This window comes from Anopheles coluzzii, chromosome 3 (assembly GCF_943734685.1).
Source record: "Anopheles coluzzii chromosome 3, AcolN3, whole genome shotgun sequence".
Classification (NCBI taxonomy): domain Eukaryota; kingdom Metazoa; phylum Arthropoda; class Insecta; order Diptera; family Culicidae; genus Anopheles; species Anopheles coluzzii.
In genome coordinates, this window is record NC_064671.1 from 75,342,503 (window position 1) to 75,359,634 (window position 17,132).

Here is a 17,132-nt window from a genome sequence, read left to right on the forward strand (position 1 = left end):
TTCAGTGCCAAACACAAATTCAAAATAGAATTCTAGCTCCAAAAGAGATCCAAAATCAGTTCCAGATTTTGGCAAGGTTCATGATCAGTTCCAGGACCTGAATAGGTTTTAAAAAAAACTATTTTTTATAGGATGAATACCAGTATCTAAATCTGAATAGGTTTTTTTATACCTTTTCAATCCGAGATACGTTCAGCATCAATTTCCTATCTTGCCTATGTTTTTTTTGCTAAATATTAGTTCCAGAATTGGACATTAAATTAATATATGGCAACTCTGGGATCATGATGTTTTGTTTGTGAACATGTTTTTTGTTTGTTTCAGGACCAGGAAAGAACTGTAATCAATTTCTGGAAATTTCAAGATCAGATTTAGTTTGGGATCAGTTCTTGGTTCAGCATACATATGGAATATTTGTTAGGATTTGTAAAGGTTGATGATGATGATGTGATGCATTGAGAATTGTTGTGGTCTTTACAATTGATTTCGATGAATAGGACTACACTAGTTTGGGATCAGGTCAGCGAGTACTTCCGCAAGAAGGTTCTGTTCAGTTACTGAACTGCTGTAGGTTTGTAACCTCTTTAGATGTACTCCAGAGATGGAGAGACTCACCAGGAAAACTTGACGCTGTAATTTGAAGACATTTTATCTGTTAGTTAACATATGAAATGGTAATAAATTGTCACTTATTTTACATCCTACATTGTCATCTTCTTTTAGAAACAAGAAACTCCACCTTTTTTGTGAAAACTATATTCATGGTTTGTCTCCAATATTTGTTTATTCAATGTGATCAATGAGTTTGAGAAGGGTTCGTATTACAACATCGGGTTTTTTTTTCTCTGTCACCTGGCCCACCTGGCCCAGATCGAGAAGAAACGGCGGTACTGGTAGAACTGAGGCGAGAAGTGAAGCGATGTAGATGTGTAGAACAAGCTGTCGTGATGTACATAGCCTCGTTTAATAGGATCGTGAATATATAAGCCCACTTTATATGGTCGGTCGGAGTGCTGGTGCCCTTAGGAACAGAGTGTTGTAGGCCCTGCTGGGGGCTGTACCCTTCTTGTTTTATCTTCTTCTTCTTTTTTCTGCTCTCCATGGAAAGCCACTTAACTGTTGCATTATTATTAGTACGGCTCATAACTCATTGTTCATTCATTGTGGGCATATGGTTCGTTTCTCTCTATTGCCATGGCATTTCTCAGTTTACAAATTACGTTTTGGTCTGTTTTTTTTTTCATGAAGCCTTCCCCCCTCGTTCTTTTGTAGGTATTTTTGTTTTCTTTTGTATAAATCGTTTGCGCGTATATGTATGTATATATATATATATATGCATGTATATTTTATCCTTGCTTTTACACATTTAATTAATCGTTAAGAGGTTTGTAACACACCATTTATCATTGTGGTGTTGAAATTGATCAGTTTAAAAAATATATATATTTATATAGAAGTTATTATTTATATCACACCCTCGGGCCAAACACACACACACATACAAATGGTTGTATTTTCATTTCATACCCCTTTTCTCCGGGTGTGCGGGATGCCGTGTAGCGATTCAAACGAAGAGACGAGGAAAGCGATTTCATGCCCTATTTACTTTATAACATTTTGCGCACTTTTGCCTATGCGAGTGTGTTCCTGTATTGTGCTTTCTAAAGCTGGCGCTTGGACTAATATAGCTAAAAAGGTAAATCATGTGCAACACCGAACGCAGCATTGTACTCTCTGTGTGTGCGTGTGTGGGGGATTGGGGTTTTTTGTTCTCTTCTGTACATTGTAGATTTGGCGTTTTTGTTATGTTGTAAAGTGTTTTTATACCACACACTACGGGGGATGCGTTTTTAAATCGGGAAAGTAGCGAGCAATGCACACAGCCTATTTCAAAAGCATCTCTTCGGGAAGCGCATATCCACCTGCACTGTACACACACACATACATATAGAGGAGCTGTTTAGAAATTCGAGACTTAGAGGGTAGTTGTTCTTTTTCTGTTTTTGGTTGTAAATAGACCAACGAAAACATCAGCAGCACATTAGGCGGTGTAATTATACATTCAAACACACGCACGCACATTCTCCATGCTTACAGGGTTTTCGAGGGGTTCTCATAGTTGTGAGACACTTCCTGGGCTCTTTCTTATTGGAAGTGAACTTCATTTGTTGGAAATGGAACTCTACGGCACCCTTTTTAGACAAGATCCTTTGAAAATTCCTACTAGATTTGTCCAACAGGAGTGATATAGAGTCCAATTCCCATTACAATAGGTTTAGTTCACGTAAGAAAGAGTAAATAAAGTGTCCCACAGTTATGGGAGCTCCTGAAAAACCCTGTAACACGTGCCAACATCACACAATACAGGGTGCGTGGCGCCGTTATTGACTAACAAACTTATCCGAATAACGTTGGGTATGGTAAGGTGATAGAGATGGAAGTATAGCTTACTAACCAAAAATCGATAGAGAGGAGCGAATGCCCGCGTATCATCAGTTCGTGTACTTTTTTCTAGTAAGTATTTCACGCTTCTTCTTCGTTTGGCATCAAGAATCGAAGCTCAATTCGATATCTCTCAAGAGGACTAAATTTAATTCAATGCCACAACAACAACAACACGCTGTTGGCACAGTTGAAAAAAACGCACCAAAAACTGGGTGGGCTTGGGAATGATTCCTGACCTGAATCATGACCGTTACGTTAGGTGCAAATTTTGCGTCTTTGCAAACCAATATGATTTTAATACAAGTTGAAGGAAGTATTACTGTCCCTTTTGCTACAAATACTCGAGATAAAGCAAATCACGTTCAACGTGTTTGCATCGTCAAACATTCAGGTTTGATGTACCCCCCTCTCCCTGACCTGAATGGTACCGATCGCCCATCGATTGTGCGTTCGCCTGTAAAGCAAAACCTTAACTCAACAGAAGAACAGCAGAGTGGAAGTGGACGAATTCACACACTCTTCCAGCACGCAACGGATGCGGTTTAATGCCACGAGCAGTTACTACGAGGTTGATTATAAAATTAACGTGAACAAAAAAACGATGCCAAACCTGCGCAAATCCTTCGCACCTGCCCGCTAGCGTTGCGCATGGTGGGTCAGGTGGGGCGACGGCAGCAGCACCACCGGCTAGGTTTGCCGGTGAAAGCAAAGGCTTATGATGCTAACGCTGCACAGCACGATCGTGACGACGAACAGCATCATGTAGACGGAGGTGATCAGCCAGAAGGTGAACAGGTACAGGGATTTGTTGCAGTACTTGCCGAGCGCCGGGTCGTAGTTCGGCTCGTAGATCTGGTAGATCCAGAACGAACCGATGATGAACCACCCGAGCATGAAGCAGTTGATGAGCGTTTGCGTTGGCGTTTGCCGCAGCCGCTCCAGCTCCTGCTCCTCCCGGCTGCGGACGCGCGTGGATAGGTGCAGCAGCTGCTTCAGCACACCGAACCCACCGCCGACCAGCAGGTACACCGGGATGTACTCACCCTGCGGGCAGTCGTACAGGTAGATGGAACCGAACACGATCATGCACACCGGTATGACGATCGTGATGCCGAGCGCGATGGTGCAGCCGACTGCAATCGAAGAAAAATGGGGATAAGCACAAACCGTCTATCGGGGACTGTTAGAGGGCACTGTACTTACGCGTGCCAAGCACCAGAATAACAATGTTGACTAAAAAATCCAACACGCCGCGGGAAGATTTGCGTGCCTCGCGCACCCGCCCGAACAGCGAATCGTAGGACGGTGGGGGCGCCTCCACGTCGACCGCCTCGTCGTAGCTGGGCGGTTCGCCGCGCCGACCCACGTTGCCGCTCGGTTCGCCCAGCTCACTGTACGGGACGGGCGGGGGGGCGGTCGGGAAGTAGAGCGAACTGCTGCTCGGAGGGCCACCACCACCACCACCACCCCTCGCCTGTGACGACTGTAAACCCGCCACTATCACTGTGGGTTGCGAAACGGGTGGTGGTGGTACCGGGGCGATGCTGTTTATGCTGTCCAGCTCGTCGTGGCCACCGGCGCCGCTAGGTTGCTGAAACATGTCGGAGTAAAAGAAACGTACCATTTTTTTGTTTTGTTTAAACCGGACTGCTAGACTCGGACTGCCTGTCGAGGATGTGTAGACAGAAAACACACAACCGCAGTCGGTGCGATCAGGGAATAAAGGGCACGATGTTGCGCCTTTGTTGTGGATGGTCGACCGTGTGGTCGCTTTCGCGAACCATGTCGTCACAACGGGGGGCAATGTGTGTGTGGGGATGTTTGTGTGGTTCCCATTCCCCTTCTCTCGTTATGCTTTTTCGGCAACCATCCCCATACGGTGGGGGAAATTCCACCTCACTGGGTGACATTCGGCTGACTTTGGGGAATGGGGGTGTGGGAGGGCAGGATTGGAGCAGTAAGGGAGCACCATTTGGCAAACGAAATGGAAACAAGTGGGAAGCGCATGGGCAGGGCAAGGGAAGGTGTGGGGCAGAATCGAAACCGACGCGGCACCGTGGCACCATTGCCCGTCGTCGCCATACCTGTTGAACGTAGATGTCGTGGTAGTTCGATACGGCTGCACTCGCGGGGAAGTGTGCCCCGCTGCCAACGCTTCCGCCGCCGCTGTTGGTGGACATTGTTGCGCCGTGCGGGATGGTACACTTGGCACGAACGATCCGAGCCCTGCCCCTCCCCCGAGCGGGTGGGTAAAGGAATCGGGAAGCGGCACACTAGTGTGTACGTCGGGAAAATGAGCACTGTTTTTCTTTCTTGGGCGGTGGGTATGCGTCTGCACTATAAATGGAAGGAAAAGCACACACTCTGTGGCACTCTCTCTCGTCCCTGCAGTTCGGTTGCTGTTTCGTTTGTTGTTTTTCTTTTCGTTTCCCCAAAACATGAAAATGATGTCACTGTTTGACAGCTGGCCGATAACACGAAAAATATCCCCGTTTGCAAGTGGATGGGTTTTTTGTTGCATTTAGAAGCAATCAGATTAGATTAATTGTGGTGTATCTTTTCATAATTTGATGAGTTTTCACGGAAAATCGATTATAAAAAGCGAATTTTGCATATTTAAATAAAATACTTTTCATGAACTGTCGCTTCTTCATGTCCGACGGAGCCAGAGTGACCAGAATAACCTATTTACAGTAGAACGTCGATTAACCGGGGACGAATTAATGACGGGCGGTTTATCCGTGCGCGTAAATCTGTTCAAAAGTACGGCGAACATTTGCAGCCATAGTCAAGTTGGCAACCAGTTTGTTGTACAGCTCTATAGTATCTGGCGATTTTTACCAACTTCATTTTTGTTTATGAACGTTTTTTAAGTCTATAGTTATTCATTCAACTAATATTCTACTTACGACTAATCGATTGATCCAAATCTTTAAACGAATTTGCCATTTCTTGGACCATTATTCGTGCAAATCCATTCACCGGCAATCATCTGGTCGTGTACGACTCCGGACGACTTCGGACGACTCCGGATGACTCCAAATTACTCCGAGCGAATCTGATGACTCCGGACGACTCCGGACGACTCCTAGTCCGAACGACACCGAACGACTCCGAACGACTTTGGACGGCTCCGGGCGGCTCCAACTCCGGGTGGATCTAGTGGTTCCATTTTGACGAAGTCGAAATCGGATTAACATTAGTCGTAGTCGGATCGGAGTCGTGGGTGCGCTCGAGAGAGCACATCACTAATCATACCGAAAATCACATATTTTTACATAATACTGACCGACAAGTTTTAAAACCATTTCTCAAATCATTTTCTGCATTTTACTCCATTTAAATCACTAGCAACATTGAGAGACGAATGCTGTCGTGAGACTCAAAGTCTCTATAACTAAATAAACCAACCAACCATCAATAACAACACAGAACCAGATGTTCAACAGTGACAACAAAGGCTCGTGTCTGTATTCCCACCCCCTCCCCGTTCATCACTTTATTCTAACTTAGCATCGAAAAAATATTGAAAATTACCGATAAAATTCTGGATCTCGTACCGAAAACCGCCGAATTAATCTGGTCACACTGCCAACGAGCACCCACCAGTCTGACGTTTCCGAACGAAAACAAAAACTTACACAACAAACCGCACGTAATTCTTCTCGTGCATGAAAACCACACAATTTTAGGATGTTTCCAGTGAAAATGCTTCCTTTTCGGCGTTTGCCATCTACAACCGTCGGCCAGTGCTTTATTCTCTTCCGGTCGTTCACAGGCGGCATCACACAATGGGCCAAAAAGGCGGAACAGCTCGAAAGTGAAGAGCCGGCGGCAGAAGAGCTGCCGGTAACCTTCGTGGACGATGATGCCGAATCGACGGAAGCGCGCGAAGCCCGGATAGCGGCACTGCGGAACAAATCCCGACTGCTGCCCCAGCACCGGAACATGCTGCACGGTGTGCTGCCGTACGAACAGTCCCAGTCCTGGATACACGACACGGTCAAGTACAAGCGCATGATGCTGGGCCGGTACGGCATCGATGGAAGCAAGGTGGATCCACGTGAGTAGTGTGTGCGAAGGGAAGGCCGGTAAAACACTTCAAACTAATGTTGTGTTTGTTTTTCCTGCATGTTAGGAGTTTGCTTCCCGACGAAAAAGGAAGCATACGAGAGAGCGGAATACGAGCGTGTTGCATTTCCCTTCAGCCTGAAGCAAATGATGGATGCGAACGAGTCGGAACGGAAGGCGCGCAAGGCGCAGATAGAGGCCCGCGAGGCGGAAGTCGCCCGGAAGCTAGAAAAGCTGGACCAGTGGACGGCGGATCTGAACGCGCGCATCGCCAAGAAGGAGGCGGAAGCGCGGGCCGCCAAGGAGCGGAAGGATCGGCTGGTGGAGGAGGTGCGCAGACACTTTGGCTTTAAGGTGGATCCGCGTGACGAGCGGTTCCAGGAGATGTTGGCCCTGAAGGAGCGCGAAGATCGCAAGAAGGTGAAGGAGGCGAAGCGAAAGGAAAAGGAGGAGAAAATGATGGAAAAGCTGCAGAAAAAGACGGCCCAGCTCGAGGCGGACATTGAGGTGCCGAGCGGTGAGAAGACGAAACAATAAAATACGAGTCAAGGCGTGTCGTCGATAGTGAGAGAACTCTACTCCCCTCACACACACATCGTACTGCTTCTTTTATATTCGGTGTGGATGACAGAAAATGAAACTGAAGCAGAAGGACCCTTGCCGTTCCTGCGCGCTTAGCGCTGCTGTCCTGCTTCCGGATTGGTGGCGGAAATGAGCAACAAAATCACCACCGGTACAAGATACATCCACTGCGATTGGAAATAGAAAATTGAGAAAAAAGAGAATTTCGATTAGCAGCACATTCGCACCAGCAGAAAGCTTCCAAAAGGCTTACATATTTCGCAAAGAAGCTACGGTTGTCTTTGGTTTCGCCCCGCTCCCGGGCCTCCCGTTCGCGCTCCATCTTCTGGATGAAGCTGGCCGTATCGGGAATCGGTGCCGGCTCCGTATGCTTCACGTACACATCCGTGTTAAACTCGTCCAGCACGTCCACGTCGCTGTTGGACAGGTCGGCACACTCGTTCAGGTTGCCATTGTTGACCGATTGGGTGACGGCGGTGACCGTGCCCGTATGGTCCAGCGAAACCCACAGCACATCGGTGAGCTGCGATTTTGCCAGTGCGCACTGAAAGGACAGGGAGATTGCAAATCGATTAATCTCCTTGTAGCACACACATAGAGACGGAAGCATACTAACCGCTTTGGAGGAGGTAAGGAACTTGGTGACTCCCTCGGAATCCGTCACATGTGCCTCCAGACGGTACAGCCGGTTCTCCTGGGCCAATCGCTTCAGCTTGTTTCGGTCTTGCAGGGAGAGCGGTTCCTGTGCTACCGAGACCAGTCCGGTGTTACGGTTTGTGACGGTAACGTTGCCTCGCAGCGTAAATTTGCTCGGATCGTCGATATCCAGCGCGTGGAACAGGGCAATGTTTAGCCATCCATCGTACTCGAGGGAATTCTACCACCGGGCGACGAAGAGAACGAGCAAATGTAAGTAGAACCACAATCGTATTTATTTCTAATTCAATGACACAAACTTACCGCTTTCACGTAAACAAAGGTGCTCGATAGCCAAACGGAGGCAAGGAAGGTTAATTTCATTAACAAATTCATTGTGGAAAAGTAGTATTTTGCCCTGCACTTCGCGTTTTTGGGTGAAGTATTGACCCAGCAATGTTTTGCAATGTGACGGCTGTAAGCCAACTGACAGCTCTCGGTGAAAAACAGCCGCCTTGACAGGGGTGTCAAAGCATGATTTTTATTTGAATATTATATTTCCGTTGCTTCACCCTTGTTTTGGCCGCTCACACGTGGATAAGTTTAAATTTTAGTTTAAATTTAACTTAATTAATTCAGCTGATCAATATGATTGTTCAGTTTGATTAAAGAGCTGAAAACATCGAAAATTATGTGTAAAAAGCCACATTTTAACCATTTTCCACGAAGCTACTTAAAACTCAATAGCTGGTATTATTGAATCCGTTCGTAGCGGCGGCGTAGGCGCGAGACCTTGAACTCCTGAGGCAGGCCAAGATCTCAAGCGGACCGCAAAGCGCCGGATAAGTAAGTAAGTAAGCATACATAAGGGGCGAGATCGAGAGATTTTTTCCCAGCTTTGGAGAAGAATTGACAGGGAATTGGTTATGTCATCTATGTATGTGCATGCATGTATCGTGTCAACCAATGGACGAGGCTATTACTTCTCCCGCACATGCTTTGCTGGAGCATATACTTTTCAAAATTGATTTAGAATTGGCTATTACAGCATCTATATCCTTAGCACAGATGGTCCAGAACTAATGTTACTAAAGAACCACAGGAAACATCAATAGGAAACTCTCGAGAAACTTATTCTACATCCTACTCTCGGATTTTTACATTGGCTGGTATTATTGAATCCGTTCGTAGCGGGAACGTACGGCGCTCACATGAAATTCTAGGGATGGCAACACATCTCATGAGCCCGGTCCTACAACGCCGCGGTGAATAACTGTAGCAACCATCTAGTACGTTAGGAAAATGAGTGTCGGGACGTACGCCGCCGCTACGAACGGATTCAATAATACCAGCCATGATTTTCAACACATAACAAAGAACTGTCAAACTCAATCCACCTTGAGTCGTGTTGAAAATCATGTTGAAGAAATAAAAAAATATTGTGATGGAAATGAAATGTCAGATTGATGTGGAACAACATTTTGCATGTGGTGAATGACAATGTTTACATTCGAGACGGACTTGGAAAACCCTATAAGTTGTACGACGGTGAGGTCGTCCTACATCTCATATAGCTCGTCGTTATAACAACTCATCCATTGTCCTTCTACACATACGGGGCCAAGTATCCTTCTGAGCATCTTCCTCTGGAACACGGCTAAGAGGGTTTCGTCAGATTTGGACAGTGTCCATGTCTCATAGGCGTATGTGAATTCCGTTACTACACAGGTATAGTCTGTATAGTACCAGCTTCGTTTGTCGCGACAGGTCCATTGAGTTGAAAAAAATGTTCAGGCTGTAGAATGATCGGTTGGCAACTAACATCCTGGCGCGCAACTTAGCTACCATGTTATTGTTGTTGGGTCTGACATTTTAACTGAGATAGGTTAATTCTGAGACGACTTCACCTATCTGTACTTCACGCTTACGTAAGTTTTGATTTGTTGTTGGTAGGGTCGCTAATGTTGCCACCATCAGTTTGGCCTTTGCCTCGTTTATCTGCAATCTGAGGTTCCTGCCGCCTGCTCGATGCCTTGGTAGGCTTCTGTTAAATAGGAGAACCGCAGACCAACGATGTATATATCATCAGCGTATGCCAGGATCTATATTGACCTATAGAACATGGCTCCCGAAGTTTCGACCCTCCAGTCCCTGATGGCACTCCTATGTATGTACCGCTGTGCTTATCCATGAACTTTTTATTATGTAAACATTCTCCAGAGTCACTAATACAAGCCAAACCCCACCATCTACAGGGACAACAAACATTCACATTGAATGAGAAGTCTGAAATATTTATTTCTGGCAATATCTCGGTGATAACAAATAAACGTTGCTGGAGGATCGTTGGCCGATATGGGACTGAAGATCTTCGCCGATCAATGTTCACACGCTGCACTGATCTTGCTTTGATGAGCTGTAAAACATGGCAAAAATAAATAGATAACATTTCCAACTCAAGTAGACCACCGACCATGTGGGACCTTCCTTCGCTACAAACGCTACAAAAATACTTCCAAATATTAGAAGCAATGTTAACCGGAAGCAGATAATGTTTTTGCCCATCATTTTGGTGTTAGTGTACAATTTCTTTGGTAACTGTAAACCTTACAGAGAATCTCATCCCATCCCGCTGTTAGCCGTACAACCGTATGGAGAAAGGTGCATGTGTGCAAGAGTGGTGGTTCATAGTAGTGATTTTAGTGTCCTACATAAACCTTTCCTTTCCATACCAATTTACATAGATTTCATTGTGTTTGTTCGGAGAAAGAAGAAAGCCAATTACCGATCTGCCAATGGCGTTACCTGTCCATATCCCTATCGCTAATGACGTAGATTTTCGAGCTAAAGGCAGCATCGGCCGCCGCTTTACCATCCGGGCTGGACGCGTCCGTCGGTATCTCGCTGGGCGTAGTGGCGGAATCTTGCTTCTTGGTCCTACGGCACAGTTTGATAATGTTTTTGTTCGAAAGATATAGTAAGGTGCCAATCACAAAGATAATACCGACTACTACTATTGGAATAATTACAAACAGCTGCGTGTCCTTGGCGAGCGAGTGCGTCGGTGGTGGCAACGCGGAGTCATCGCCTTCGTCCTGCAGGGAAGCGGCCTTGGTCGGATCGGTACGCCAACAGTTCCAAACGCCACCGAATTTGGACGGATCGGCTTCTGGATCGTGCGGCCGGTTGCGCGGTTTAGCTGCCCGAAGCCGGTACAGCTCCAGCCGGTTGCGTATTCCACGCAGCCGTTTCGGATACTCATCCGAGATGTCGTGCATTTCGCACGGATCGTTGATGATGTCGAACAGGCACGGTTTCACCAGCGGATTGCAGGGTTTGGTTGCAATTGAGTTGCCGCAATTGACGGTCGCGTGTCGACGAAGGTAGGAGATAAGCTTCTCATCCAGCCGGCCAGCACGGGCAATCCGGGTGGCCATGACACTGCTGAGATACTGTTCATCGTCCGGCAGCTGATCGAGTGGATCCGTCTCGCCGTACCACGCATCGTTCACCCCGTTCAGTGTCGTGCCGTTGATGTACTTAAACCCGTTCTCCATGTAGCTGGTGTAGCCGAAGATTTCGTCCAGATTGTTCATCAGCCTCTGGCGCGGATTGCCCGTACCGTACGCGAGTGCTTCCCACTGGTCGATGCCATCGATATCGCTGAAGGAACTGTTGCCCAAGGCAATGCCGGCGGCAGAAGCGAGCGTTGGCAGCCAGTCGGAGATGTGGAACCATTGGTTCGAGACGCGCTGCGTGTCCTTCAGCAGTGGGCTCCAGATGAGTGCTGCGGTCCGTACCGCACCTTCCCAGGGGGAGTGTTTTTGCTGCCAAATTGAGGAGGAAAAAATCACTATTAGGCTTTGTATTTCCGAGAGAGACTTACACTATACGCTTACACCACGGAATGGATAGTTCGAGCCGGTGTTGCTGTGCATGCCGCGCGTAACACCCCCATTATCGCTCAGAAACACAATGATCGAGTTGTCGAGCATACCGTTCGCTCGCAGGCTCTCATACACGGCGCCGACACTGTCGTCCAGCTTCGACATCATGGCAGCGTACGTGCGACGATCCCTGTTGCCGATGTACGCAAAACGATCGATCGTTTCCTGCGGTGCTTGCAGCGGATCATCATCGTTGCCCGCGTGCGGTGCCAGATGATTCATTACCAGCAGCATCGGCTGACCGCTCTTGCCATGCTGGGCGATGATGTCCCGCGCGGCCGAGGTGAAATAGTCCGTCGCGTACGTCCCGTTAGCGGCATAGTTGACGAACTGATTCTGGCGCATATCGTAGCCTTCGAACGTACCCTGTGGATATGGAGCGCGTGGAGAGCGCGGGAAGAAAACAATTGTACCATTCTTGTTCACGTTGCATAGCAATGGGCCCGGAAACTGGTGGGAGTAAGCTTTATTGGGGGATCTTCTGTTTGTGCAATGATAACGCGTGACGCGAGGCACCGGTCGTAGCAATAGCCAGTGACTTGCCAGCAGCAAAAGGTGTGCTTTATTACATCAATCTCGTTCTTGGTTTGTGTGCCGTCTACCAAACAAGTTGTGAACATTGTTTTGCAGAAAAAGGGGGCAAAAGATGCAAAACAAAACAGCAACCAAAAAACATATGTTCGAGAGATGCAAACAACTATTAGTGTTTTGAATCGTTTAACCTTGAGGTACGATCCCCCCGGTGTAGCAAAAACAAAATGACCAATCAACTAGTTTCGTATCCGGCCACTGATTCGAAGTCGATAGCCACAGGAGGTTGAATGAAAGAGCATTTATCTGTTCTAGACACCGTTTTTTGCCTAATATCAAATTATAGACCAAACCCAAGCAAACAGATGGGGCAGAATTTGTTTTTTTTTTACACCTTGATCTCCTTGAAACAGATTGTGTGCATACATTTTGTTATTAAGTCAGTGGCTCCCAAGCTTTGTGTAATGAGTACCTATTTTAGGAAATTATATTTTGCGTCATATAAACTAATATATGAATTATGTTAGGGGTTATGTTAGTTTTTAATAGAAAGTGAAATTGTGTATTAATGAATTATGTTAGGGGTGATGTTAGTGTTTAATAGAAAATGATATTGTGAGTTAGTGCAAATAACTGGGAGAATGTGCATTATTACTCAAATTATATTTTATATTATCAGTTAACCTTCATATAACAAGCCTAATTTGTTGCATACAGAACTTCTTCAACTGGTGAATGAATCGATTATAAACATCCAAATTCTTAGCGCGTAACAAATGTATTAAAAAGCTTATTTTGTTCATGATGCCCTTTTGCCACTTCTATTTTTAAATTATATCTGCATAAACGTTCATAGTACAAAAAAGTATCAATAATGGCTTCTTAAGCGAAATTTTCCTCGTCAAAAATGAGTATTTGTGGAGCAGTTCAATTTGTTCTAAATATGACAAACTTATAACGTTATGAAGGGGTGTACTGTATAATTTTTAAAATAACTTCTTGCGTTAAGATAAAAAAATAATTCTAACCATACCTCATCATAGTTAACCGTATTTAAACTTAATACAGATAATATTTTCCTTCTATTTTCATTCAAAGATATACCTGCAAATACACATTTGAATTACATTGTTATAAACACATATATACACGTTATATTTACGTTACAGTAGAATGGAGCAAACAATTCAAAATAACTGATAATAAAAACATAAATTATTTAACTCTTGTAGTGGTTTATGCCAGGCTCGTAAAAAGTAGCCAAGTCAGTAATTGATTTAAAAAATGCCGTTACTTTAAATAATCAACATCAACTGTCAACGACCTGCTTGAGCTATTAATTATTGATATTGATTAACTACTGGCAAAATTTGATTATTTCAAAGTACTAGATTCAAAATATTGCAACCTTTAGCAAAAAAGCTTATCATTCTGAGTTTATTATAAAAATAATCTCTTATGATTTACTGCAATGTTACCAGGAATTAGGCAAAAATATACAATGTTTAAAGCGCTTTTCTAAGAACATGTAGCTAATTTAAAGGAATTCACAGACATATACGCATCAGTTTGGACGGATATATTATATTATGAAAAATATACCTTCATTTTAATACTTTAATACTGTATTTAAACACAGTCACTGATAGGCCAAGCAATTAATGGTAACGGCCGGTCTAGACCGACTATTATTGCGCCAAATAAGTAGAAGGTGTTTAATAAACTGTTTGCCATTCGAGCCGATTTGTATGTATGGATGAGTTTGGGAAACACTGGCCTAAGCTAATCAAGTGAGCTAACGTGAGCAAGTGAGCTAAATGATTGTAATTATTGTAGAACTATTTTGATAAACGTGTCTATCTCCAGTTTATCTCTGTTCTTAACGCATAGAAATATGTCATGTATGCAAAGCAGGTAAAACACATTGATTGCCGGTCCATCACCCCCTATACTTACGCTATTCATCTTGGACACGTAGCTCCAGTAGTCCACGTACGGCCCCAGGTAGCCGATGTGCGTGTCGAACCCCCGGTTCGTCGGTATGTAGTGCTCGGTGAAGAAGCCAAGGTGCCACTTCCCAATCATGTGCGTCCGATAGCCGGCCGCGCGGAAGTACTGCGGCATGATGCGCTGGTCCAGCCCGAGGCCCCACGGCTCGTCGCTGTCGATCACGTAGTGCTGCATGCCGACGTTGATCGGGTGTCTGCCCGTCATCAGGGCCGCCCGGGACGGCGTACACATCGGGGCCGAGTAGTGCCGGTTCAGGATGACACCGTCGTACGCGAGCGCGTCAATGTGCGGCGTCGCTATCTGGTTCGAGCCGTGAAACCCGACGTCATTCCAGCCCATATCGTCCGCGGTGATGAGGACGATGTGGGGTCGCTTCGGTGGGTTCTGGCCGTACGCCGCCACTGCCAGGGTTCGGTAACCGACGGTGACGATGATGCATATCAGCAGGGGTGTGGTAAGATGTGTCATTTTTTTGAAGGTGCGCTGTTTAGAAAGTGATACCGTTCTGTTCTGCTGAACTGTTGCGTGTTCTGGTGGCCTTGGGATAGTTACGACATCGGTGGAAGAACCAGCCAGCGGGGTAGGAACTAAGCGGGATGGGCAATTATTTATCTTATTCTGTGTCCCGTGCACTGATTAGACCCGTGATGCCGTCCTTCAAGAAGCCCTACAATGAAGCTGCCGCTGCTACGGATCGTATCACTTAAAACAGCTGTTTTAATATCTCTCTCAGGTTATATCTCCCTTACTATCTCTCTCTCTAAAAGGGCACGCACAACCAAACAGAGAACCAAAGGCACTTGTCCGTCGCTCTGTCTTCAGAGCAAAAAAAGCAGAGAACGAGATCGTTTGCAGATCTCGTGGTGCGATAAACAAACAAACTAAAGCAATTAGATTTTATCAGATCAACGCCTCGCCTTGTTTGTTCGTCACTGCCGCCGCCTGCGTGGCTCTCCTGTTCGCCCTCTGTTCTGTGGAAAGCGAGAGACAAACGGCCTCCCGTTCAATCAGTATTTCGATGCCCAACCCTATGGCGGACCCGTTCGGTGGAACTGGCTGCGTTTGGTGCGAAGCGGTTTCTATTACTCTATACCCGATAGGTCCACTGTATTGAGCTGTATATTGGGACGGTGTCTGATCGTACGGAAGCGGTCAGTAAATTAAGTGCTTACTTCAAAAAAGAGAACCACCAACTTGCACTGCAGCTTCATGTACGGTTAGCAACTGGATATCTGGCGATCACTCCACTGGCCTTTTCCCACTCCGGATCCGGATTTTCTTCTTTGATTTCTACATCCGTGAAAGTTTTACAGTCCTAACCTGCTGCTAGCCGTTTTCCATGTGCTCCCCCCTGTGTCGGGTGGCTTTAATTGGTCCACTCTTTGGCTTATTTTAAATGCACTTTTAATACTTCAAACTCCGGTAGTCTAAGACCCGAAGGAAGCCGTCCACAGAACCGATCACAGAACCGGTACACACAACAGACTCACATACGCACTACACACTAAACGGCACTAAACGGGAGCGAACGATCCGTACGCGCGAATGTCTGTCGGTGGACTGAACCTGGACTGAGTGCTGCGACGCAGCCTGACAAGATCACTCGCCACCGTCCATGCCCTCCCATACAGGCAATGTTTTTCGCTCGTTTCGTTTGAAACAAATTGAAGACGAGCGCTCGTGTAGCGGCCTGTTATCTCGCGAAACGCGAACGCTGACTGTGACTGTGTATCGAGGCAAATAACCACAGACAGATAGACTATTTTTGCGTACGAAAAACAACAACCCATTTTTGTGGTGCACAGGTACATACAAAAATTTTTGAGGGAAATATAAATGTTCAACCTGTCCGATATGAGCAATGCCCCCGGTGGCGGCGTCGGCGTCGGCAGTTGATTGCGACGGGGTTTGGCCGGTAATTGAAAAGATTGTTGCTAATAAATCACACCGCTTTTGTTACGCGACACACTACTTCCGTTTTTTTGTAAAAAAAAGGTACATTTACATGCAGTTAGATAGTGTTGTCAAGTCGACGAGTTCCGTGTGGAAGTATTTCAACGACATAATTTGTTTTTTAAAGGTGTTATTTTTAATGGATAAAGTAGGCAAAACTTGTTCCTACTTATCCGACTTGAATTACTTGTGCGAACTATAAACCTTTTCAGTTTAATGGTAGTATCGCAAGTTGCCGTCTTTTGAGAAGCGATTGTTGTTGTTGCGAACCCCAAACCCGTTCTTTTTGTAGGCTCGCTCGATTGAGAATGACTTCATCAAAATTTTATTCATAGCAGCTTCCGGCAGCGGATTGATTGAGCCATTGAACGAAAAAAGGGCCGGCCAGGAAACGAATCAATTGGTGGCTGTTGCCTTCTTTATGGTTCCTTGTGTGCGTGGTTCCTAAGGTTCGATAAATGATTTACTAGAACTGTAAAGAATGTTCTTCTTTAACTCCTAAAAAGAGGACAGTAAACTCTTGTCAAATGGGTTACATGTAATAGCGAAAATGAATGCAACTGTAAGCAGCATTTGTTTGCATCGCCCAGCGCAAGACCATACAACTTCTTGGCAGAATGCATAAACGATCGATTAAGTATCGTCGAGCGTTGTTTGGATGCTTTGTTTGTCCTACGACACATACGACACAGACACCTGTTTGAACAGCCGGAAGCTTTTCCAGTAGAATTAACCGCAGATCTGGTAATTTGAACTACACAGAACGCTCGCGACCGTTTTTCAGCATTCTCGGCACGGAATAAAAAGTGAACATTTTTGCGGATAGAGCACCCATCGACTGGGGTTGCACAAAAGCAGAACAATGGCTTAGCTCGCCGGTACGCGAATAGTTCGTCCGACGCCGCGGTCAGTGGTTTCCCATCCGATCGGATCGGCTGGACAGGTCGTTACCGATGG

At 45.8% G+C, this 17,132-nt stretch overlaps 4 protein-coding genes across 8 annotated transcripts; 1 reads left to right on the forward strand and 3 right to left on the reverse strand.

Annotated features, from left to right (window-relative positions):
- Positions 1 to 754: 754 nt before the first annotated feature.
- On the reverse strand, positions 755 to 4,915 carry LOC120957381 (uncharacterized). The gene is made up of 3 exons (XM_040379572.2): positions 4,530 to 4,915; positions 3,649 to 4,036; positions 755 to 3,578 (listed from the first exon to the last, which is right to left on the reverse strand). The coding sequence occupies exons 1-3, from the start codon at positions 4,623 to 4,625 to the stop codon at positions 3,133 to 3,135; spliced, it is 930 nt and encodes a 309-aa protein (XP_040235506.2). The 5' UTR covers positions 4,626 to 4,915; the 3' UTR covers positions 755 to 3,132.
- Positions 4,916 to 6,050: 1,135 nt separating this feature from the next.
- On the forward strand, positions 6,051 to 7,109 carry LOC120958217 (growth arrest and DNA damage-inducible proteins-interacting protein 1). Its single transcript, XM_040380851.2, has 2 exons — positions 6,051 to 6,508; positions 6,584 to 7,109. Exons 1-2 carry the CDS (start codon positions 6,139 to 6,141, stop codon positions 7,051 to 7,053), a joined length of 840 nt encoding a protein of 279 aa, XP_040236785.2. The 5' UTR covers positions 6,051 to 6,138; the 3' UTR covers positions 7,054 to 7,109.
- On the reverse strand, positions 7,072 to 8,208 carry LOC120958218 (ER membrane protein complex subunit 10). Its single transcript, XM_040380853.2, has 4 exons — positions 8,059 to 8,208; positions 7,715 to 7,975; positions 7,352 to 7,642; positions 7,072 to 7,265 (listed from the first exon to the last, which is right to left on the reverse strand). The coding sequence occupies exons 1-4, from the start codon at positions 8,128 to 8,130 to the stop codon at positions 7,191 to 7,193; spliced, it is 699 nt and encodes a 232-aa protein (XP_040236787.1). The 5' UTR covers positions 8,131 to 8,208; the 3' UTR covers positions 7,072 to 7,190.
- Positions 8,209 to 10,012: 1,804 nt separating this feature from the next.
- On the reverse strand, positions 10,013 to 15,939 carry LOC120957632 (arylsulfatase B-like). Of its 5 annotated transcripts, none has more exons than XR_005751957.2 (5): positions 14,169 to 15,936; positions 11,634 to 12,047; positions 10,764 to 11,561; positions 10,540 to 10,671; positions 10,013 to 10,150 (listed from the first exon to the last, which is right to left on the reverse strand). XR_005751957.2 is itself a non-coding variant. In XM_040379931.2 (5 exons), exons 2-5 carry the CDS (start codon positions 14,688 to 14,690, stop codon positions 10,120 to 10,122), a joined length of 1,989 nt encoding a protein of 662 aa, XP_040235865.2. In that variant the 5' UTR covers positions 14,691 to 14,809; positions 15,634 to 15,939; the 3' UTR covers positions 10,013 to 10,119. The 5 variants fall into 5 exon arrangements, 4 of the variants coding, with proteins under 4 accessions (XP_040235865.2, XP_040235864.2, XP_040235866.2 ...); XM_040379931.2 differs by having other exon boundaries at positions 10,540 to 11,561; positions 14,169 to 14,809; positions 15,634 to 15,939; XM_040379930.2 differs by having other exon boundaries at positions 10,540 to 11,561; positions 14,169 to 14,924; positions 15,634 to 15,939.
- Positions 15,940 to 17,132: the final 1,193 nt, after the last annotated feature.

Excerpts from the sequence above, each read along its gene's own strand:
- LOC120957632 (XM_040379931.2), bottom strand. The coding sequence starts at position 14,690 with ATGACACATCTTACCACACCCCTGCTGATATGCATCATCGTCACCGTC. Across the intron at positions 12,048-14,168 it reads ACGTGTCCAAGATGAATAGC|GGTACGTTCGAAGGCTACGA; the intron begins GTAAGTATAGGG and ends CCATATCCACAG. Across the intron at positions 10,151-10,539 it reads AGCGATAGGGATATGGACAG|CTCATCAAAGCAAGATCAGT; the intron begins GTAACGCCATTG and ends CATGTTTTACAG.
- LOC120958217 (XM_040380851.2), top strand. The coding sequence starts at position 6,139 with ATGTTTCCAGTGAAAATGCTTCCTTTTCGGCGTTTGCCATCTACAACC. Across the intron at positions 6,509-6,583 it reads TGGAAGCAAGGTGGATCCAC|GAGTTTGCTTCCCGACGAAA; the intron begins GTGAGTAGTGTG and ends CCTGCATGTTAG.
- LOC120958218 (XM_040380853.2), bottom strand. The coding sequence starts at position 8,130 with ATGAATTTGTTAATGAAATTAACCTTCCTTGCCTCCGTTTGGCTATCG. Across the intron at positions 7,976-8,058 it reads CCTTTGTTTACGTGAAAGCG|AATTCCCTCGAGTACGATGG; the intron begins GTAAGTTTGTGT and ends GCCCGGTGGTAG. Across the intron at positions 7,266-7,351 it reads GTAGCTTCTTTGCGAAATAT|TGGATGTATCTTGTACCGGT; the intron begins GTAAGCCTTTTG and ends TTCCAATCGCAG.
- LOC120957381 (XM_040379572.2), bottom strand. The coding sequence starts at position 4,625 with ATGTCCACCAACAGCGGCGGCGGAAGCGTTGGCAGCGGGGCACACTTC. Across the intron at positions 4,037-4,529 it reads ACGACATCTACGTTCAACAG|CAACCTAGCGGCGCCGGTGG; the intron begins GTATGGCGACGA and ends GACATGTTTCAG. Across the intron at positions 3,579-3,648 it reads TATTCTGGTGCTTGGCACGC|TCGGCTGCACCATCGCGCTC; the intron begins GTAAGTACAGTG and ends CTTCGATTGCAG.